General features: G+C 33.3%; 4 protein-coding genes and 1 long non-coding RNA gene across 7 annotated transcripts; 4 read left to right on the top strand and 1 right to left on the bottom strand.

Moving 5' to 3' along the window:
• The first annotated feature begins 421 nt into the window (after positions 1-421).
• LOC133702905 (probable receptor-like protein kinase At4g10390) lies at positions 422-2,277 on the top strand. The gene is made up of 2 exons (XM_062127239.1): positions 422-1,193; positions 1,300-2,277. The coding sequence occupies exons 1-2, from the start codon at positions 818-820 to the stop codon at positions 2,034-2,036; spliced, it is 1,113 nt and encodes a 370-aa protein (XP_061983223.1). The 5' UTR covers positions 422-817; the 3' UTR covers positions 2,037-2,277.
• Positions 2,278-5,253: 2,976 nt separating this feature from the next.
• LOC133702801 (protein FATTY ACID EXPORT 4, chloroplastic-like) lies at positions 5,254-9,346 on the top strand (the record flags this gene model as incomplete). The annotated part of the gene is made up of 4 exons (XM_062127114.1): positions 5,254-5,461; positions 5,555-5,619; positions 7,916-8,003; positions 8,133-9,346. Coding segments are annotated over 4 exons (474 nt in total), but the record flags the coding sequence as incomplete, so codon positions are not given.
• LOC133702906 (uncharacterized) lies at positions 6,773-7,591 on the bottom strand. Its single transcript, XR_009843801.1, has 2 exons — positions 7,317-7,591; positions 6,773-7,249 (listed from the first exon to the last, which is right to left on the bottom strand). It is a non-coding gene; the product is annotated as an uncharacterized LOC133702906 (long non-coding RNA).
• A 5,810-nt stretch (positions 9,347-15,156) lies between the features above and the next one.
• Positions 15,157-20,194, top strand: LOC133703842 (probable aquaporin NIP5-1). The gene is made up of 4 exons (XM_062128541.1): positions 15,157-16,168; positions 18,314-18,733; positions 18,980-19,041; positions 19,596-20,194. Exons 1-4 carry the CDS (start codon positions 15,944-15,946, stop codon positions 19,789-19,791), a joined length of 903 nt encoding a protein of 300 aa, XP_061984525.1. The 5' UTR covers positions 15,157-15,943; the 3' UTR covers positions 19,792-20,194.
• A 741-nt stretch (positions 20,195-20,935) lies between these two features.
• LOC133703895 (N-acylphosphatidylethanolamine synthase) lies at positions 20,936-24,166 on the top strand. 3 transcript variants are annotated; one of them, XM_062128630.1, is made up of 5 exons: positions 20,936-21,192; positions 21,340-21,467; positions 22,498-22,553; positions 22,708-22,845; positions 23,117-24,166. In XM_062128630.1, exons 1-5 carry the CDS (start codon positions 20,984-20,986, stop codon positions 23,432-23,434), a joined length of 849 nt encoding a protein of 282 aa, XP_061984614.1. In that variant the 5' UTR covers positions 20,936-20,983; the 3' UTR covers positions 23,435-24,166. The 3 variants fall into 3 exon arrangements, with proteins under 3 accessions (XP_061984614.1, XP_061984613.1, XP_061984615.1); XM_062128629.1 differs by lacking the exon at positions 22,498-22,553 and adding an exon at positions 21,775-21,860; XM_062128631.1 differs by lacking the exon at positions 22,498-22,553 and adding an exon at positions 21,775-21,860 and having other exon boundaries at positions 21,039-21,172.

Below are 24,166 nucleotides of genomic sequence, written 5' to 3'. Positions count from 1 at the left end.
TTTTTTATTTTCACATATCATTTTAATATCATACATTTATGGACGGGAGCCAGTTTATTACCCCAACCCAATACATGGGAGAATTGTTTTCATTCAAATAATGTATATGTTCTATTTATTTTTATCCTTTTTTAATAAAAAAATAAATAAATTTGTGAGTCTATGGCCATCGAAGTCCGAGTTTCTCAAATTAAATTTGTCAAGAATCACCATTTGTACGTATTTTAAACTGTCTTTAGTTATAGCTAGGGCATGTAGAGTTTAGACTTTGGACCAACAGCACATGGAGATGAAGTTTTGTTCAACTTTAAAATAATAGAAAAAAAAACTCTGCTTGACAAATAAACAATAACAGCAAGAATTAATAATGTAATTAGTTAATGATTTTGTGTCTTAATTTAATTTCCAAGTATGTTTTATAAGGAATGGATTGAGTCTGTCAGATTCTGACTCCATATGTTTCCTTCCTTACCATACACAAATCCAAAGACCATTGGAGATGTTTCTATGAGTTCTGGTAGCATGAGACTAGTTCCAACCAGAGGCCTAGTTGTCTGCAGGTTCTGGTGGTGCTGGCCCATCCCTTCACGTATTTTCTTATGATCTCTTCTCTGTTACTCCTCTCAGCACACCTTCTCTGTGGCTTCCCTTAAGCAACCCGCCACCATACCCACCATTGCCATCCCCCCTAGTGCTATCCATCCACCGACAACTAGTCCTTAAGAACACCACCACTGATCTCTCTTTCACCATAGAATTGCCATATAGTTCTCGATCGCTGCTTCTCTAGTGTTCTTCTCTTGCTTGTGTCACCATCATGGGCTGCTTTCTCAGACTCAAATTCGGACACAAAAGAGACACCAAGAAAATCGATGCTGCTGCTGCTGCTGCTTCAAATGGTACTGGTGATCTTGACCCGAAAGAGGAAAAAGATTTTGATGGTACTAATGGCTGTGCAAGGAAATACAGTTGGAGTGAGATTGAGAGGCTGTCAATGAATTTCTCTCAGATTGTTGGATCAGGAGGGTTTAGCACAGTATATTTGGCGCACTTGCGTGGTTCCAGCATTGGGGCAATCAAGATTCACTGCCCAAGTGACTATCTTAATAGAGTCTTCAAGCAAGAACTAGACATCCTGCTCCAACTTCAACATGACAACATTGTCAAGCTTCTAGGATACTGTGACAATCAAGGTTTGTGCCTGGTTTTACTTGAGAAAATTGTTAGTGACATTACTTGTTTGTTGTTAAATCTGAGTTCTCGTGCTAAAAATCTATCTTTATTGTTTTTAATTCTCAGACGAAGGTGCTTTGGTATTTGAGTACGTTTCCAATGGAACCTTGCAAGACAAACTCCATGGTGCAGGAAGAGAAATTAGGGAGTCATCGAGAAGTACAGTACTTTCATGGAGAAAGAGAATGGCAATAGCTTACCAACTTGCTCAAGCTCTTGAATATTTACATGAAAAATGTCCTCTCCAAATTGTACATGGTGACATCAAACCTTCAAATATTTTACTCGATGAGCAACTCAATTGCAAGCTATGTGATTTTGGGTTCGCAAAGATGGGATTTTCTTCTACAGTAATGAGTTCCAATAATAGGAAGCAAGTGATGATGGGTTCTCCGGGTTATACTGATCCACACTACCTTAGAACAGGAATAGCATCAAAGAAGAATGATGTGTACAGCTATGGAGTCATCATTTTGGAACTCGTGACGGGAATGGAGGCATTTTGCGAGGAAAGAGGCCAGGGCCAGCTATTGACATCAATGATTGGACCCATTTTGAAGAGCATAATTGCTAGTGGTGATGAGTGCAACCCGACGAAGGTGGCAGAAATGGTGGATCCAAAATTGGGAGGAGACTTCGAAGTCAAGGAAGTCATGGCTATGATTTCCCTTGCAGCTCTTTGCCTTGGACAGTCTCCAAGTCTTAGGCCTTCTGCTGCACAAATCCTGCATACCATCAAGGAGAATGTAGCTTCCATTTCCCTCCTCTGCACACAGCAAAAGGATTTGCCAAATAAATGCTAGTAGAAACTTTCTGTCAGGAATTACAGGGATGATGTTGATGGCGTCAAATTGTAAATGAAATGCACGTACAAGTTTTTTTTTTTTTTTTTTTTAATTTTAATATCATGTCATTTATTTGTAACATGCATACAAGTCATTTGTTGAAAAGGATTGTTGGCTAAGGACTTGTTCAGATGGCAATGAAAGTGAGACCTTGGTTCAAGAAGAGTAAAAAATAAAGGTGTTTTCTTTATTTTATTAATTACTATCATTTAAAACCTATTAATGAAAATAATTTATTTTATAGGAAAATTAATATGCATTCAATTTACAACATATCTCTGAGGTAAAACATTTTAATTCAATGAAAATGATTAAATAAGAATCAATTTACAACGTATAAAAACTATCAAATTTGGATCCAAATAATTAAAATAATAAGGTTGCAAAAAGAATTATAGCATTTAAGTGAGCTATATAATAAATCCTATCTATTTGAACATTTCAGAGATTTCATGATAAACTATATATTAAAATGCAATAAATATGTTTTGTTGAATGTGTCAACCTAAACAATTTTAATTTAATAAATTTGATTAAGCAAGAATCAAGTGGTAATTAACTAAATTTTTAAAAGAAAAACAAATGTAGAAAGGTTAAGACAAAAATATCAAATGATCATTGTATTGGATTATATAAAAAAATTATGAAATATATATATATATATATATATCTTTTTTCTTTTTTGTTGTTGTTTAATCTTTCTTTAATACTTTTCTCTCCTTTCTCTCTGAAAAAAAGAGTAAATAAAATATAGAAAAAAATCAAGATCGTTGTATTGTATTATACAATATATTTAAAAAGATTAGTTTTTGGCGTTATTGTTTACCTCCTCGTATAACATTGTAGATATGTTTAATTTTTAAAGATGTTAGCATGATTCATTTATAATTTTTTTAGATTTTATATATATTAAATTTATTTTTTTTCAAAAACAATATTGATTTTTTCATAAGATTTTTAATATATGCAACCTTGCATAGTATTTTGTTTTCTTTTATTGTATTTAATAAATTTTATGTGTGTTTTAGTTTCTATTACAAATTTATTTTGATTAATAAATTCATTAAACACAACCGCTTAAATTATTCATATTGCAATATTAAATATCTTGATCTATATTTGTCTCTTAATATTTTCAGTTTTATTTTTGTTTATTGTTGATTTTTTTTATTTCTTTACATGATGATTATTGATTTGTTTAACTAGATGCGTTTATAAGTTTTTCGATTTACATATGAGATTTTTTTATGTAAAAAGCACATTAAAAATTTCTAAATATTTGATTTTTTATTATGTTTTGATGTTTTAGATTTGATTCTATTCTTATAATTTTTTATTTTTTTTTTCTTGACCCACCCTCTTATGCTTCATTCATGGTTCTTGTTTTTTTTTGCTTTTCAGGTTATTATCTTAATAACACGCGTGACCTCTTTTAGTTATCAAAATCTTAGATTTTTTTTTACTCATTATAAAATGTTGATATTACATTAATACCCTCTTTTATTTTAACAAAATATTGATCCGTCCACAGCGTACACATGAGTCATTTATTTAGTTATAATTAAAAATACCAAATTACACTAATAACTCTCTTTCAATATAACATGCTCGGAATTGCATTTTGTATAATTATAAAATGTTGTAAAAATTATTTATCAATCTCTTTTTTTTTTTAGAAAATGAATTATCAACTCCTGTAAACTATGACTAATTCACTATCACCCACCAATTGCTGCAACCCAAAATTTTTTCTAATTCAAGTTTAATTATCCTAAAAAATTATATTTAAGAATTGTGCTATATATTTTCCTATCCCAAAGTAGAGGTCCATGGCACATTTTTGCATTCATTATGAAAGGCAAACGATATCCTCAAAAACTATTCAATTCTAATCATAGTTTTAAAATTCGGCCAGATCCAGTGAGTTGATCTAGAACCCAGCTGACTCAAAATTGAAATCAAATTGGGTTGAAAAAAATAGAGAAAAAAAAAATCCAGAAGGTTAACCCGGTGATTTAATTGACCCGGTAAGATTTGTTCAAAAACCTGATTGCAACCCATTAATTTTTATTTTTTTAAAATAAAATGATATTGTTTTAATTTTTTAAAAAAAAAAATTTAACTCATTTGATGACTCGATTAAAATTTAAAATTTAAGTCTTAGACTGTGCCAGATTTATTATCTGAACCCAAAATCAGCATTAGAGATTTAGAACTGTACCAGCCCAAAATTAAATTGGATGGCCTTAAAAAAAAAAAAATTCTTTAGCCACAAGTACTATTTACCAAGGGCCAGTGGTAGATAGTGAGAGGGCAGACAAGACAGTGAGAGTTAGAAAGTGATCATGTCTTGCTCCATTTTGCTGATTCCTACGAGGTTCCCCACATTGACTAGTTACGATCATTGTGGTTAAAATTATGAGTTAATTCTTAAAATTTTATGATGTTACAAGGTAATATGTATATAATATATTAAATCAGATTAAAATTTGAAATTAATCAAAATCAATTAAACTCGGTTAAAATTGATAAAATTAGACCGATTTTACGAGTTTGACTAATTTTAATCGAGTTTGACCGATTTCAAATTTTAATCCATGAAAATTAAAAAATTTACTTATTGCATCTAGAAAATTTTTTTATGGTAATAAGTTTGATGTGGGATGGCAACATTGTATACATATTGATAAGAATTCTAAAAAAATTCAGCAAGTATTGTCAAAAAATTATCAGTGAAGGTATTTTTTGTTTCAAACAGTATTTGGCTTAAATCGCGATTTGGAGATTCAAATTGATGATATTGGTGTTAGTACAAGTAGTAGTACTAATGTTCATAATATTGGTATTGGTATTAGTAGTGATATTAATAATCATTTTGATGCTAATGATATTGATGAATGTCTGAGGAATAATAAGAAAAATGAAGATAATAAAGCTGGTTTTAGTTTATATGACACACCAGCAGATTGTTTATTTTAAGTTTGTTAATTATTAATTAATAAAAAATTATTTAAAGTATGCATGAATTTTTATTTGAATTATATATTTTAAAATATTTAAAGTATGTATGAATTTTTATTTGAAGGATGAATTTTTTAATATATTTTAAAATTTTATAGCTTTACTATTAAGTTTGTTTTATATTTTCCGTACAGAATAAAAATACCGATTTTAACAACTTGGTTACAACAAAGACATCATCTCAACAACTTTGCCGGGGTTCTCTTCTTTTTCTTGTTTAAGGAATGGGAGAAGATCCAATTCCAGTGCTACTTGTATTTCGAAAAGAAGACGTCTTGGCTGCAAATGTCAGTTGGCAGATCTTGCACCTGTAACCTCTGCTGCCTATGGTGTCATTCTTCTTGGCGGTGGCCTCTTTGCCTGTAAAAATTGAATCTTTTCCTTTTCTTTTCTTTTTTGCCTTTGTTGCCTTATCTTTGTTTTTGCTTATAAGGATTGCATTTTTGTGAATGAAGTTGGTAAATCAGGAAGCAAGGGGTCACTTTTTGGAGGGTTGACAGGGGCTGCTCTTATGGGAACGGTAACTTTTACTTAAGTTTTTGTCATTGCTCTCTATTTAGTTAAAATTTGGTATGAACTTTTTGATGCATTACGAGTCCTAGCCTTGAGTCCTTTGACTACTAGAACGATGCCTCATTGTTAGGCTTTCCATATTTGTGATAGTTCATGTTCTGAACTTCAAAAGAGTGTTTGTAGTGTTTAAGATTCTTTATGATAGTTAGTTCATTTGAAAGCACAGAGATAAAGGTGGGGTTTGATCTCTCTCATGTTTCTGATGATGGGCATAGCACATTGTTAACTCTGGACTCATGACACCCTCAATCTTTAATGAGTGGAATAGCTGTCCTAGACCCCCTGTAAAAGCGAATCTTGGTCTCCATTTGATTGCACTGCCAAAACTGACCACCCAAATTATTAATTAGGTGCTATACATGGTGAAAGAAGATGTGGGATGAAGGACTGAAGTTAAGAAGAAGAATGGATGCTTCTTTAAAAATTTACTTGTCTTACTAATGGCGTCAAATTGATTTCACTGATAATAAATAATAAGCCAACCCAATGAGCACTCTAAAGCATACCGCCATTCCAAATAGTGAACCAACCTAGCATACCCTCAATGCAATGCATACTATGCTAAGGGGTGTACTGTCCCCCATGATCATACAGCGACCTTAAGATGTACCAAGTTCTAGGAAACTATGGGCTGGAACTCACTGCCAAATCTGAGAACTTAGTTGAAACAGAACGAGTAGTATGTGGAATTGTCGAATCTCAAATCAACTTGAGATAGGAACTTTACTGCAATGGCCCTTGGGGGATGTTATTAAAGATGAATGGAAAAGTATTAGATTGGTTCGGACTTGCTAATCCAAGCCCTTCCATCCAAACAAGACAAGCTAGCAGAGCAAGGCATTCAAGTTGATGTGCAGTCTAGGTGATCAGTGTAAGGAGATGGAACCCCAATTCTATGCCCACTCTTGATATGATTATGTATACTACCTAAACTTGGATAGAAACAGGATAGTTCATTAGGGAAAGTGTTAGTCATTGGATGATTTCTAATGCTCAGTATAAGAATGGAACATTTGACTGCTTGAGCTAGGAGTACTTCAAGCACAAGACCTTTTTGTTGGTGGGAGGAACCACTGGTGGTGGCTTTGAAACACTCAGAGGGGATAAAACACAAAGTTTTATTACAAGAACACAAGCTTAACAAACACAAAAAGAACTTACAAATACACACCCTCTCTTTCTCTCTAGTGTCTCTCTATTCTCTCTACTCTCCCACACATAATAGCATAAGCTCAGCTTGCTATTTATACACGAATTCAAAACAAGAAAATTCAACCTTCAAGTGTGAAGGCGGCTGTGGACGGTGGTGTGAAGGCGGCTGGCGGTTGCGGCTGGTGGCTGGCGGCTGGTCGGTGGCGGCTGGTCAGTGGCAGCTGGTGGTTGCCTTCCTTGACCATCTAGATTGAGTTTAATATTCAACACTTTTCTCAATAAATTCCATATCTAGATTGAATTCAGCTTTTGGGTCTGCTGGAGATTCAAATGAGTTCGTAAGCATACCTGGTCTCTTTTTGAGTGCGTATATTGTTGCTGTTGCAGCTTTGCTTAAAGATGGTGTATGGAGATGGGTTTGATTTCTGCAGAAGATTTGGTGCAAAATTAGAATGGCCACTCTTATGAAATTATATCGTAGAGCAAACTTACCTGGGCTCTTTTTGAGTGGTTATGTTGTTGCTGTTACAGCTTTGCTCAGAATGTTGCTTAAAGGGATTGTGAGGATTGCTTGTTAGTTTCCTTAGTCTTCTTAAATCTTTACTTTACTATATTAAGGTTTTTTGCATCAGTTGTATTTAGCTTATTATCGCTGTTACCTTTATCTTAATGCTTATTCTTTACAAGTGTTAGCCACCTGTTCCTTTTTGGTTAATGAATTTATTTGTCTATCCAAAGAAAAGAAAAAACAAAAGAAAGAATCTGCAACGTTAGACCTGGAAAAACTAAACAAAATCAACATTTTCAATACCATTAAACTCTATTATGATTAACCGTACTAGACTGTTCAAAATGCATTAGGACAAGGCTGAAGGTGGTTCAAACATGCTGCCCACTTATTGTGAATTAGCAGTACTAGATTGTTTTTCAGAAATGTTGGGAATGTGTGCATGTGTATACAATCACGCATGAACTTGTGTAAATGCAAGTTGGAGGTAGCCATCCTTGAATTCTGAGTAACGTAAACAGCGAAACCAGATTATAAAGTTTGTGCTACTACATTGATAACCAGGCTTGCCTTTTCCATGTAGGCTTACTTTCTGATGCAAGCTCCGGAGACAAAAGCTATTGGGGATTCCCTCGGGTTTGGGTCAGCATTCCTATTCTCTTCTGTATTTGGTAAGTCTTTTCTTTGTTCAGAATGTCCTAGGTATCTTGATGTTGGTCCTATGTAGTATGTACATCATAATTTGAAAATTTGACTGTTTCTATTGCCTTTTTCTTCTTTGTTTTTCTTATACTATCCAGGAATACGATTGGCAGCTACCCAAAAATTGATTCCTTCTGGTCTTCTGCTAGTTTTATCTATTTGTGCACTGTCTGTGTTCATCTCCGCCTATTTACTGCAGGATAATCTCTGATTATTGACCGTATTTAGTCAATCTATCATTTTTGTCATTCTAATGTACGAGCTAGTGTACCTTCCATCAACATAAGAAGTGTCTTTAATTAAAATTTTGCATTTTGAGTTGATATAGAATCTGATCTTAATCATTGATTTCTCCTCAGGTTCTTCATTTCATTTCTCAAATAAGCAAGTTATCTGAATATAATTTAGCAGCTTCACTTTTTCACAGATAATTTGCGCATATATATATATATATATATATTGTGATGAGTAATGGGTTTTTCACAGCTTCATTTCTTGATCTCGATTTTAATTCTTCTGGTAATGGTAATCGATTGGTAGTAGGACATGTTTTCCAAGTTAAATACCAAGATCTATGTGAAGAGTGATTTAGTTCTTCAGCTTTTAGGTGAAACCATGGGCTATTTGATAGCTAGCTTCTTGTATTATTTTTTGTTTGCCTGTATTTCCTTTTCCTCATAGCTGTTCCAGTGCATGCTAAGATATGTATGTATACTTGACCGTGTAAATGCAGATTTGACAGGATCTGGCCAAAAGGGATCTTGTCAGTGACCAATGCCTACATTTTTGTCTTGTTATTATTCCCAAGTCAAATAAGTTGCATCCCACGCTAGCAAAATAAGGATGGCAATCCATGTCTCTTTAGCACTGGTCTTGTCTTTGTGAAGCTCATCTATTCATTGGAGTACTAGTCAGAAGCTTCTAGTGAGATACTGCTGGTGTTGCTTGGTTCATGATTAGGGTTGGCATTGATGCAAAGTTGATTTTGTGGAAAAGTCCTTTGGCACTCGAAAATAAAAAGGAACAGAAAAGAGCGGAAAGAATGATGCGGTGTATCTTCTGCTCAACAAACACACCTAGAGTTTCTGCCACACAAAATCCCATTAAAGCGTGAAAGAAATGGAGTATACTTGATGGTCAAACCACTTTCTTGTATCCCACATGCTATCATTATAGTGCGCAATCCACAGCAACTTTTTCTCCTAAGCATTTCTGATCTCAAATTTGATAGTTTGTGGGACTTGGACAGAATTATTCCGACAGAATTATGCCAGACAATTAAGATATAAGGTGTATGCTTTACTTGTGATTAGCTTTAACCGCATAATAGTTAGTAGAGAATGTCGCTTCCATACATGGAGAAAATTATGCAAAAAGTGCTTTTCATAAAAATATTCAAGGAATCTTCCCTTTTGTCTAGGAGGGGAAGTTGGGTTTTGTTTTTTTCGAGTATTGACTGTGCTTGAAAGAGCTAGTCACATTGGAGAACAGGAAGGAAAGGAGCTCGAGAGAGGAGAGATCCTGATGACTTTATTGAGTCTCAACTTTCATCATTCAAGGCCTCTCCCAAAAAGGCCCTCCACTACATCTTGTCTGCAAGTGTTATGCATTGAAACATCCATTTCCTCTGCGCATCTTTTTCAAGAAAAAACCTCTGCTGCTCATGGAAGAAATTCCCAGTTACTTGTTGATGGGGATATCTTGTGATTAAAGGGTATGTAGCCAAGCAAGCACAGAAATAAAGGAGGCATGACTAAGAGGCAGAATTTCCCTACTGACACACCTGATTTGCACAAAGATATACTTGTTTGTTTTGATTAAGTTAGCTAAGCACATTAATCAAGAGATCTAAGAAGGTGCTAGTGGACTTGGTAGCTAAGTATTCTGTCATTATGCTAGGTTAATCAAAGCTGTACAGAATACTTAAAAGAGCCAGTTTTGTGAGTGGTAGAGGAATCTCAGCACAATTCAGAGTTTGCTAATTAATATTTGGTGGCATCAACTCCACTCAAAACCCTCGGAGAGAAAAAGGGCACTGCCCATCTAATCAATCTTAAAAGAAATTAGTGCTTTCATTAACTTGGAATACTTAATTGATTTGAGTTCCTCGAAATATTATAATATAGTTGTTGTTGTTTTTTAAAGTATTTTTTATTTAAAAATATATTAAAAAATATTTTTTTAATTTTTTAAAATTATTTTTAATATTAACACATCATAAAAATCTAAAAATATATAAAAAAAATTAAAAAAAAAATCAAACTCTTTCAACCGCTTTATTAATGGCTAGAACAATTATTTTCTTCCAATATGTGCATTATTTCCTAAAAGTTTATGCAAAAAGTTTTTAACCGGTGAAAATCTAATGGTGGATAATTCATTAATAAAAATAATTGGTGAATTTTAATGAATTCTTGTAACCGATCAAATTATTACTTGATCGGTCATGCATTTTCAAGAAATCAATAAATTAATTCCTTCAGTTTCAGATTTTATATGTTGATTGTGAGCACCAATTGATACCTTAAGTGACCGCACATTGTTTCAGCGACGGTCTGTTTAAAGAAGTATTAAGTTATAATCTGATTGATTTGATGGGTCAACTCGATAACTAATCAATTTAGCCTAGACAAGATTTTAAATTAAAATAGATGGGAGTTGACTTGATATAACCGGGTCAATTTATCACTCAATTGACTCGTTTAAAATTTAGCTTAACTGTTTTTTTTAAATAAAATAAAACATCATTTTGTTTTATTTTTTAAAATTTTGAAATGATTTTGTTACGAGTAGACATGGATCAACCGCATAACCCATATTAGTTTAATAAAAAAAAAGATATTGTATTCATCGAGTGGTTAATATGTATGACAATGTGGTTGTGGTTGTTTTTTAAATAATTTTTCATATTGAAATGCATGTCAATAATATTTTTTTAATTTTTTTTTATATTAGTACATTCTAGAACATACAAAATATATTAAATTTTAATAAAAAAAATTAATTTTTTTAAAAATACGGTTTACAATTTACTCCATACAGTTTTTTTTATTATTATCGTGGGTGTCCGGGTCAGCTTGCGCGCACCTCGACTAATCCCACGGGCCCTGAAGTTAACGACCATGTAAACCTCCAGTGGCCATCATATGAGTAGCTATAGGGTTTGAACCTGAGACCTAAGAGAGAGCAAACTTCTTAGTTCCAAACTCTTACCACTAGACCACCACCTAGATGATTATTTACTCCATACAGTTAATAATGTAAGAGGTGACATGATATTCTACAAATAGAATCCCTGGCTTAGGTCATGCATGGTTCAGGTAGAAGGTGACCGACAAGTGATGGAGTCACTAATCACCACGACTGTGTTTTAAATTGAGACGAGGGTGCCTCTGCATGCAATTGACTATCTCACCAAATATTATTATTTTTATTCTATTTATTTATTTACATTCAACCAATAGGAAAGCAGAGCTGCACATCTTCAAGCCAATATCCGCGAACCAATGAGGTGTTTGAAAATATTATAATGTATATTTTTAAAATATATTTTTTAATATTTTTATTATTTTAAAAAAATTATTTTTGATATTAACATAAAAAATGATCTAAAAATATATAATTTAAAATAAAAACAAATTTAATTTTTTTAAATCACTTGTGAAATGATGAAAAAAACAAAATAGGCACAAAATTCTAAGAGAGAAATCCAAATAAGTCAAAAGAAAAAAAATATAATTGAAATTTATTAATTGGGTCAACTTGATTAAAATAGTGAATTATTTGATCTTAAAGCCATGGACTTTGAAACAAACCTAAAAGATATTTTAAAATAGAAGCTGTTACGCATTAAAATATATTATTATTTTTCTGTATAATTAATCCAACCAGTCACCGGCAAATCATAATATTAATAAAATAACTATTTACTTTTACTATGTTGTTCGCAATTTTTTTACTTTTTAATATATTAAAATACATTTATCAACCTTTTTATATTAAAAATTAATAAATATCAAATTATTTTCTGATCTAATCTTAAATAAAACATCCATTTTCAACTTAGTATATCTCATAAATTTATTTTTTTTTATCACATTTCCTGAATATAAAATAATAACCTAATTAAGGAGAATTCGACCCCAAAACTTTACCAGGTTGGCATATATATATATATATATATATATATAATTTAATGATTTTAAATAAATTTAAGATTGTACAATAATTCATGAAGAAATTAATGTAAAATACAAGAGGAGTAGTGGATAGTTATCAAGATTGTCCTTCAGGAACCTGTTTCTCTCTCTAGGTGGCCAGTTGCAGAAGTTCATAGGTCGTTTGCAGTACAGACAGGAACATTTGTTACACTTTGGCTTCTAGCCTCATTATTTAATATTTACTTGTTAATCGACACTGTGACGCCTCTTAATTTGGAATTTCTATACATTCCTTCCGCACCCTTCTTTTGTACTTCTCTGAAACTTTATTTTTTTAAAAATAAACTTTAAATTAATACATTTTCTTAAGGAATTTGTGGTGGTTTTCGAATGAAAAGAACTCAGTCGAGAGCTCAATTTATAAATCTTAGGGATCTAATTGAGAATCATAACTCTGCGTACGAGGATTCATTCGAGATCCATTACAGACGGATTGCTTTTGAGGTTTTCCCATTATTTCATGGGTTACATGCGTAGTTTTTAAATCCGATTCAGTAATTCACCCGAAACAAATCACTCGTCATGGGTTATCATGGGTTAGTTGAATTGGACTTAATCTAGGTTAATCTAATTTTTTATTTAAAAAAATAAAAATAATATCATTTAAAAAATAAAAAAAATTAATAGGTTTTAACCGAATTTATATTGAGTTTTTTCTGAGCCCAATTGAGTTATAAATTAATTTATGTTTTTTATACCAGGTCAGACTAATTTAATTCCCTTTTATTTTTGTTTAAAGTCGATTGAATGTAGTTGTCATTTCGATCCCAAGTTAACTCGAGTTAAAAGAAGGGTTATACAGCAAAATCCAAAGTGTTAGCATGAGACGCAAGATGGATTAATAATGCACGAAAAATCGAGGACAAATTCTAAAGATTCCTTGAATAAAATATTTTATCATCTTGGGATTTGCTCATCTTCAATAGGCAGCCCTGTCTAAGTATTTAAAGATTAGAGCAACCAATGCAAAGGCGATTCAATGTCTTGTTTCTTCGTTCATATTGCAAATTTTGGAGGATTGTAGCTTCTTCCTGGAATTGTATCTTCATGAGCATCGTATTCTTAAGTATAGCACTAATGAGCCATAATGACCTGGGAATTATTATAATCATCTTCATCATCGTCAACATCAATGTTATTGCATGCTTGATCAAATTTTAATGGGAAAAAGAGAGGCAAAACAGAACAAATTAACGTGAACTGACCACGGAATATAATCAAGCATGTGGGGGATGTTAAAAAGGATGGAGGGCAACGGTCTATGGTTTTGATTATAGGCACAGGAAAAATCGCAGAGCTAGGGCAGGTTGATCTACAAGTGGGTTTTTCTTTAAAATTAAAATAATGGTAAAGTGTAAAGTGCTGAGTTAGATGAAGGCAAATAGGAGGAGCTAAACCTTGATCTTGAAGTTGAGATGCCATGATTCCGGAGTGGTTGTTTGTCGGTCAAATGATATATTATGCCTAATTATATATAAAATGAACTAAAGTGTAATAATAGACAACTGCATGTTTATACCATTTGATTTTTCTTTTGATCTTAATTCGGTAATAAAGAACCATTCCCAACTCGGAAATTTTAAGTTTTAGATGCTATTTAGATATAACTTTATATTAACTTACTAAACATATAATTTCATATAACGATTATTGTGTTATCTAATTTCATATATAGAAATTATTGTAGATTTTTATTTCTTTATCGGGAATTGGTTATCGTGTTTTTTTTTTCTATTTATAGAGCTATCCTAATCTTATATACATGGTCACGAGGTTAATGGGTTAATCTAGATTGATTGAGCCATACCTTTTTTTTTTCCATCAACATTAAATTGTTTGATAATTGAACTTCATTAGCTTGTTCAATTTACTTTCGATAGAATTATCCTGATATCATCACCGTATTAATTACAAATTTGACATGCTAAGCTAGATGAGATTGAGTCGTTTTTTGTTTTGTCTTTTTTGCTAATTTTTCTAGTTAGTTATTATATTGTTGTTGCAATGGGAGCTTATTAAATCCAATTACATCAATGACTTGAGTTTTTTTTTTGTTTTTTAGAATATTTGTACTGTATTAATATTTTTTTTATGATGAAAGATATCTAGACCGACTCACATAATAGCACATATCACATATCTAATAAACATCTAAATATTATTAAAATTTTAATATCATATTAAAATATCATTTCAATCTAATATTTTAATCTAATAATTGACATCTCAATCTCAAAAAATTATGTATTGATTCTTTAGCACTCCAAGGGTTGGCTCAAATTGTAAATTTTATTCATTTCTAATTTAAATTCAAGCATAAATTAAAAAAAAAACAATGGAATGACTTGTCTAATCGAGAGAGAAAAAATCTTAATGTATTCCAAAACTGATTCAAATATATATACTAAATCATTGGATGTTGAGTTTTTCCTCTTGAACTCACTCGAAATGAGCCCCTCGTCTCCTGCTTTATATGCTTTAATACTTGTATGAGCTGATCAAGAAGGGATTATGGCTAGATGCATTATTATTCATGTACGCGTCCTAGCTCTAAAATAATGCAAGTTTTGTATTATTGTAGGGGAAGGGAGGATGGTTCATTTTGCTTTGTTTATTCCATGATTGGCTGGTATTGAAATTATTTTAAGCAAGTAAAAAGATGGCATGACAGTGCATGATCAGATAGCTACCCATTTGAGGTCATCATGTGGCGTTTACTGAGATCACACGGCAGCAAATGTGCCTGTGAGGAAATTGTAAAGTGACTCTAGCATCATGTGGTTAAGTTAGAGCTGTTAAGGGATGATGATGATGTGTTTTGCAGTGACTTTTTCTTGATAGAATATGAATAATTTAGTTCTTACACCATAGGAGCCTCGTTTCGTGTATATAAGCTTTGACATAGCATTAGTTTTTGGCTCACACTTTCACCAACTCTCTCTTCTTCCTCCTTGACTTCCCTGCAGCCTGTCGAGTTCCAGTCTCTTTAATTTCTTCTGTCACAAATATTATTAGAACAATAATCCCTACTGCTCTCTAATTGCCTCTGTCCATTTCCTCCTCTTCTTGCTCAGCTTTCTATGCTCTATAGTACTGTGTTTGCTTTGTTTTAGTCTTGAAGCTGGATCGGTCTGATTTTCTCCTTCTTCCTTAGCCAAACCTTTATAAAAACTTTCGAAGCATGTAAGTCTTTGCTTTCTCGAAAATCCCAGGAAACCCCCCCAGAAAAGAAAAAAAAAATTTCTAGTTTTGTCCATGCATAGATTGCTTCATCTGATCTAGCTGCCTTTATTTTGTAGTTTATAGCCTGGCTCGCTTCATTTCCCCTATTCCGTAGCAGAAAATTTATAAAAGCTTGTCAAGCATGTAATTGAATTTGTTCTTCATTCCCATCATTCCAAAAAAAAAAAAAAAAAAAAATAGTTTTAGTAATTTATTATATATGTTTTCATATCAGGAGTAACAATTTTCCTCTAGTACTGTTTCTGATCCTCCTGGCCAAGATCAAAATCACCCTGTAGCAAAAACATTATAAAAACCTTCAAAACATGTAACTGTCTCTCTCTCCTATCCACCCTTTAATCATCTCCAAAAAAAAAATTAAAAAAAAAAACTTGTCTGTGTCTTTGTTATAGTGTTACTTGTTATCATCAAAACCAAAAAAAAAGGAAAGAAGTTGGGAGAGAAGAATGCCGGGACCAGAAGAAGCTGGGACACCGACGGTGACGGCACCGAATACGCCGGGGACACCGGGAGGGCCACTTTTTACTGGGCTGAGGGTGGACTCACTGTCCTATTCAGATAGGAAAATAATGCCAAAATGCAAGTGCTTGCCTGTCACTGCTCCAAATTGGGGTCAACCCCACACGTGCTTCCTTGATATTCCTGCTCCTGATGTTTCTCTAACTCGCAAGGTAAAACCTCTCTATGATCATCTCTCTCTATTTTTTTTCTTGTTTTTGGACTCCCATGAACGCCACTAGCTGCCATGCAAGCACACACACCACCACCCCTTCACATCACCATGGCGTTACTTCTAATCATGCGTGTATTACACATAATAATTCCTTTTGCTATTGATTTTTATAGAAAGAAAATCATAGAATTAATATAAAACTATTTTCAAACTTTGCCTATCAGATTTCAGTTAATAATTTAGATTCTTGGGACTTGTCGATAATTTTATTTTAGAAACTTAGATTGCACTGTAGGTACAGTGACTGTATTCTCATATGGATGTTAGTAATGTTTTTAAAATTATGATATGACATGAGGTTTATTTTTTTTTTTTGTAAAAAGTTGTATAAAAATAACTATATAAAAAATATTAATTTAATATTTTTGACTTAGGATAAAAGAAATAAAAGCCACGACAGACACCTCCAATTCTGATACGTTGAAAATTCAACGCTGCAGTTATTATTGCTTGCAATGTTGACTTCATTGTTTGCAGTTATCCTCCCGAGTTTTAGTGAAATTTCGGGCGGTGAGAGATTTTATTTTTATACATGATTGTGACATTGCATCCAATTATCAACCCCCCGATCAATTTAGATAATTTAGAAGGTGTATTATTTTAAAAAATATTTCTTATTTGAAAATATATTAAAGTAATATTTTTTATTTTTTAAAAATTATTTTTAATATCACCCATCAAAATAATCTAAAAAATAAAAAATAAATTAATTTAAAGTAAAAATTAACAATAAAAAAATAATAATTTTAAACATAAAAACAAACCATTTTAATAACCATAACCCTCCAAACTCTAAAGTCTTGGATGGGGGGCCGTGGGTTTGATACCCTGCATACATGAACAAGCCTAGTGGCTTGTAAATCTAATTGAATGCGATGTCCTGTCTCATAGTTAATTAGGGTTTGTTTACTGCCCTAGATTAGAAGAGAAGGGGACGAGAAAAAAATAATTGTTTTATTTTGAAATTGTGTGAAAATATATTCAATTTTTATATTTTTTTAGGTAATCAATGACGTTTATATCTGTTTTTTTCTATTTTAAGAAGCATAACCATGATGTCGTATAGCCGGAGTTAATATTTGTTAATCTTACATTATTAGCCTCTGAGGGATTAAAATAGAAATTAAGACGTCCACTTCTTTCATTAATTCTTTGTCATTAAATTATATGACTAGTTGGGCATGATTAATGTTTTTATTATAATTAAATATTTGTTACAAATTAACTAAAATAATATACCAGCATGCTAATTAAACACTATGAGGAGGTGGGAGCTTGTGGGTTAATTTTATTCTAATAAGCTTCTTCTTGGATCTTTTTTTTTTATGTAGAGTAGTTGTGATTGCTTTTCAAATAATTTTTTATGTTAAAATACATGTCAATGGTTTTTTTTTATTTTTTAAAAAATTATTTTTGATATCAACACATTATTAAAGCGATCCAAAACGTACAAAACTATATTAAATTTTAGCAAAAAAAATTAAATTTTTTGAAAAATAACCCAAAATATTAAAATCATGAAGTCATCTCACCTAGTATTGTAGTTTAGAATTGTATTTTAAATAGTATTTTATGGAAATTTAAATATATATTTTTGAAAATTAATTTGTATTTTTATGTTTTTAAATTATTTTAAATATTAATGTTAAAAATAATTTTTAAAAATAAAAAATTATTATTTTAATGTACTGAGAAAACAAAACTTTAAAAAACAATTCCTCTCGGACACTCCACCCCCCCTGAAAAGATTATGTGAGGACAGTTTGTTAGTAAAACTGCGTATATCATCATCTTGTTAGAAGATAATATTTCTATGTCTACCTGTCTCTTTAGAGCATCCTCATCAAACATTAGAAAATTAGGGTTGGAATGTATCAGTTCCTATGTAAAGCCAATTGACGTGAAGCTAAATTATATGAGTTCTTCATGTTGTCAATTTGTTGAGTGATTGAGTTCTTGAATTATTTTAATGATTTTAAAATGCGGTAAAATGCCTATAGTTCGTGTCAAAATATTCATTTCGAATATTATCAAGAATTGATGATTGGGTGTTTATGGATTAATTACTGACATGTACATGCAGCTTGGAGCAGAATTTGTGGGAACCTTCATCCTGATATTTATGGCGACAGCAGGACCAATAGTGAACCAGAAGTATGATCACGCAGAAACACTGATTGGAAATGCAGCCTGTGCTGGGCTAGCAGTGATGATCATAATCCTGTCAACTGGACACATTTCTGGAGCTCATTTGAACCCATCACTCACCATTGCTTTTGCAGCTCTACGCCACTTCCCTTGGGTCCAAGTGCCTGCCTACATTGCAGCACAAGTATCGGCTTCCATCTGTGCTTCTTTTGCTCTTAAAGGAGTCTTCCACCCCTTCATGTCTGGTGGAGTTACCGTTCCATCTGTGAGCACTGGCCAAGCTTTTGCGCTTGAGTTCTTCATCACTTTCAATCTCTTGTTTGTTGTCACTGCCGTTGCCACTGACACTCGTGCTGTGAGTACTTCTTCCTAGTAATTCATTTCTTTACACACCCACCTAGATGGCGTTTCTCTCATAAGGAAATAAAAACCGCCTTTGCAAAACCCTGTGACCCGTCAGCTCAGGCATTGGCTTGGGCTGCGTCGCAAGAAATAAAAAAGTTATTAATGTTATATATTAATTTGTACTAACACATGAGTGCATCTGCACACACATGTATAAGCTTATATATTTTCTCTCTTTTTTCTTTCTGATGGAAAGGTGGGAGAGCTGGCAGGAATAGCAGTCGGAGCTACGGTTCTGCTGAACATTCTTGTTGCAGGGTAAGTTACTCTAAGTCTCCCTTCCTTCTTTAGGCAATCGTTTATTTGTTTATAGAGATTTTTGAAAACTTCATCGTTTCAGTAATTTTATCTCGAGGATATTGCTAGGTGTTTGTGACAAAACATGGAAACGGAAGTTGAAATATAAGTAAACAAATCCAGCTCTCTATAAAGTCAATAATATCAAGCCTTGCATGCAAGGAAGAGCCTAAAAATGTCGTATCTGATAGCAGTACTGATTCCCCGAATAGGGTAGTAGGCGGGCTAGCAATACATGACACCACATTAGCTAGGGCCGGGGTTAAAGATGGCTAGAGAAATGATGAAGGGATAGGTCTAACCTTTCCTGTTGAAAGGACAAAAACCATGAAAGAACCAAACAAGAGAAGCTCCAGGAATTTTCATATACAGTATGAAAACTAAATAATTTTCTTTTACAAGAATATAGTGATTTTACCATAATATATAATGCTTACAACACAGAAAACAAAGTTTGGTGAAGAAAAATATTGGAAAGTGCAGTGGTATAATTGTAATCTTCTTGACGTGGGCAGGCCATCAACTGGTGGTTCCATGAATCCAGTGAGGACTTTGGGGCCAGCAATAGCTGCAGGAAATTACAAAGAAATTTGGATTTATCTGGTGGCACCGACACTTGGAGCCCTAGTCGGTGCTGGCACCTACACGCTTGTGAAGCTCCGGGACGACGAGACTGATCCACCCCGTCCAGTCAGGAGCTTCCGTCGCTAGGATAGATCGATCGATCGATCATGCAATGAATGATGGCGTGGAACAAGACGATACACGAATGATTAATATCTTAGAAAGTTTGCGAAGAATAAAAAGGTGATGTGACGCTAAGTCCACGGCCTACAGTGTGGTTGAATAATGGGGTGCACTTGGAGTGGTGATTGCCATCTCTTCAGTCACCATCTCTGGATATGTAATTGATATAGAGCTTGACGAAGTGCTTATTTTTGTGTGTTTTATTTCCTAGCTACGTACGTGAGAAACATGTCTCGTAATATTATTGTCTTTGAGTTTTAATATTATTGTCTTAATTTGTAATTTCCTGTGAAAAATGTTATGTGTGATGCAGAAAAACATATATGGGATGAAAATGCAAGGATTATGTACATTTTTCGTCGTTGTATATTTTTTCTGTTTTTAATCTCGGTATTTAAGTCAACTTGCGTACATATCGATTAATTCTATAAGTTTAGAAATTAATGATCATATAAACCTTCAATAACCATGAGGTTTATAAAACTCAAACTGGTAACCTTAAAAAAAAATTTAGAACCTAACGAGTTATACTTTCCAAAATTATTGGTTCGTTGTAAAGTTTTACCGAGCATTTTATCAACTCATATTTGGCAATATCCGGTTGGATTCGATATTAATTGGTAAGGGATATATATAAAAAGAAAATGAAGGCACATTAATTATTATTTTAATTCATGATATTCTATAAGATATTTTACAAAACAATAATCAAATTACATTAATTATCATTTTAAATATTTCAACCAACCGTATTATCACGACCACCTTTGACACTGTATAATTCAAGATAGGTATGAAAAAAGTGGCACAACTGCTCATATTTACTTTTTCGTATTTCCTGCTTTAGTTCTATAGATTTTAATTTTTCATTATACAATATACTAATAGAATTGAGTTTTTTAAATAATTTAAAGCATTTTTTTCAATTATACTGTTCATTTTTATAGTTTATTTTATTTAGAGAATTTTATTTCATTGCAATTTCATATAGGGTAAAGTGTCGAATAATAAGCATGGGCTGGATTTACAAGGGCCCACACAATAGGCCTAAAACAAAAAACGAACTAAAGGCCCAAGGTCTTGACTATTCTTATTTTCAGCAAAGAAATTACAGCCACCGAAGACCAACTGCAACAGCAAACAAGTCAAGGAAAATATGACTCGAACGATGGAGTGGGCAGCAAGAGGGAGCCACATGAGAGGAATACCAAGAAAGATGGTGATTATGGCCGTTGGAGCATTTGCAAAGGCAGTTGCCAATCTTCTTAACACCACTACAGTCCATAATGCTGATACCCTTATCAATCTTGTTCGATCTAGACCCCTTGGGGTGCCCCTAATCACTGTTAGCAATCACATGTCCACGTAACTTATGCTCATTTGGTTCCCTTTTCTTTTCTGGGTTTCTTTTTTCTGTTTGTTTAATGCTTGATTTCTCGGTAAAGATTGGTTCTTTGACCGTTAATGAAGGGAAGGTTTGGTTTTTTAGAGTTTTGCTGTTGTTTTTGACAGGTTGGATGATCCAGTGATGTGGGGATTCAAGGGGTTTCCTATTTTTGATTCAAATTTGGCTAGATGGGCACTTGCAGCTGAAGACATTTGTTTCAAGAATTCATTGCTGTCTTATTTTTTCCGTATTGGTATTTTTTTTCCTTACTGATTTTTGTGTTAAACTGTCTATTGTGTTTGTTGGTTTTGGAGTTTTCTTTGTTTCATTTTCTTTTTTTAATTTGAGCTGTGTATATGAAAATCAGTTGCAATTTAGTGTTCTGTTGTCGGTTCAAACCTTAGCTGCTGCTGAAACAATATCACTTGAAAGTACTAAAATAGGACAGGCCATGTTCTATTCTATCTTCAGTTGTGGTTGCGACATAAATCCTTGTTTTTAAGTAATTTATGTGATACTTGTTTAGTAAGCTTTTGGGTCTGAAGTAGTGAATTCTGCAGGGAAATGTATACCTATTACAAGGGGTGGTGGAATCTATCAAAAGCACATGAATGAAGCTCTTGAGCGGTTGAGTGATGGAGAATGGGTATTTAGTTAAAATGCTATACCATTATCTGGTGTAATGATTGGATGGTTTTGTTGTTTAGTTTCTACTGAAACATAGTTTGGTTAGTGTATGAATGTGTTGAATGTTTATAGCATTACATTTTTTTTATGTCTTAATGAACTCTCCTGGCAGGCCTTATGCTATTAGTTAAAAGTGCCCATGCTTTCTTCATTGTATCAATGAAGTCCTGGCCTCACTAGGCTGCTAAAACATAATTCTTTGCAATTCCACCTCCCTCTCTCTCAGCATTGGCCAATTTTGTGAAAGATGTGAGCCTTTTTAGTCTGAAGCAGCTTGGTCATTCAACACTTTTTCTTGATGGATGTAACTAGATTGACAGAAAGATTGCTGTCATAGTGTCAATGATACATTGAGACGATTTATGTTATGCTTAGTTTTGTCAATTTTTCATGAATGAGAGCATAGTGTTTAATGTGTTGTTGCTCAGTCAATGTCCTGTTTTTCGTACATTGGTGCATTACTGTCAAGTATGAAAAAATTCCAGGCAGTAACTTGTATAGTTCAATTATTACAAGTTCAAACCAGTAGCTTGAATAGTAATATGATGAGAACCTGGATTGGCATTGATATTGTGAAAAATATTGCACGTTTTTAGGTTGCAATGGACTTGTGAACAGCAGGAAGCATGATTTAATGGCTTTCTTTACCTGGGTGATGTTTCAGTCTCACTTGCCATCATAGCGATACATATCCTACACTAGCAGGCAGAGTGTCTGAGAAATTATGTAAATTGTTCCATAGTTTTTTATGAGGAAGCAATTTTTTTTCTCACTGTCCTGATGCTTTTCTTGCTTTTAATGAGCAGCTACATACCTTTCCTGAAGGAAAAGTGTCTCAAGAAGATGCTCCTATAAGGCGATTGAAATGGGGAATTGCTAGTCTCATTGTTCGTTCCCCCGTAACTCCAATAGTTCTGCCAATTGTTCATCATGGTTTTGAAGAGGTAACTTTTCTTCAATATTCATAGAATTGAAAGATTTTGAAGAGGTGACTTGAACATGTACAGAACTGAAAGAGGATTGCGTTCCCATTTTCCTTGTGTGCCAGAAAGCTAGACATTTACATGTAACAGTTCTTCATTCACACACTAATTTTACTGATTTTTGGTCTAGAAGTTCTTCAGACAGCAACGTTTTTGGCCTATTTAACTTTCTGGATTTTACATAAAATGCAGCCATCATTGAGTATTTCACTTCATTGGTTATAACTTGCAGGTGATGCCTGAAAATTTTTGGTTTGGGAGAAGGCCTCCTTTTCCGTTGTGTAATAAGAGCATCAACATAGTTATTGGCGAGCCTATGGAATTCAACCTTCCTAAAATGACACAAATGGCAATTTCTATGTCCCGTAATTTGCATAATCCTACCAGAGGATGGCCCATCCTTTCCCTGTCTGGATTGGATGAAGCAGCACAGAGATGTCTCTACACTAGTATTTCAGACCAGATTCAGACCTCCATGGAAAGCTTAAGGAGTTCAAGTAAAAAGTTATCTGAGGCAAAATCTCTGAATTCTGGACAGGTAGAAGAGTAGAGAATATCTTCGTGCATGTCTTCTATCAGGCATGCATGGTGGTAGGGGATATGCATGTGATTATTTCCAAAAGTTTATGGTAATGATAAATACACCTTTGTTCTGGTCACATTTCGTGGAATCAATTTCAAAAATTTAAATGAGGGGGGAAGCACAAGACATCCTTTCATTAGTTCAAATTCTTGATTCTTTTTGCATCTCTTTGAGGGTGGATAGAAAGGTGTGATAATTTTTCTTGTGCACTCCATATCCTTATTCATTTCCCCTCGAAAAAATTGTATCTGGAAGGATGAGAAGCAGGTTGGTCCCTAAGGTTTTTAAAACGACAATCCTAATGATTTGAAACAAGAGAAGAGAGCTCATTGAGCATTGCCTCTTGATGGTTTTATGTAATTTAATTGTGAGCAAATACATAATCAGCACCTCTTACAGTGTCATGGGGTATTTGGACAACGCTCTTCACCACTTGCAGTGACTACTGAACAATTGGTATCCTTGCCTAGGGTGAAAGATCTGCAATTGATTCTTTTAGAGGTATATTGGAGGGTGAATGATTGTAATCGAAGCAACTTTCTGTGGCTACAGGAGTCTCTGCTGAGATTCATTGGAACTGGAACACTGTAATTTGATGTTCTAAATCGTTTTTTTATTGTGAAGGACGTTCTATCTGCCTTGCTTGTAATCTTCGCAATAGGTATTCTTTAATGGAATTATCTTCTTCCATTGCCTGCA

Source organism: Populus nigra, chromosome 9 (genome assembly GCF_951802175.1).
Source record: "Populus nigra chromosome 9, ddPopNigr1.1, whole genome shotgun sequence".
In the NCBI taxonomy this organism is placed as follows: domain Eukaryota; kingdom Viridiplantae; phylum Streptophyta; class Magnoliopsida; order Malpighiales; family Salicaceae; genus Populus; species Populus nigra.
Note: the sequence above shows the minus strand (reverse complement) of the source record. Positions and strands in the feature narration are given on the sequence as shown.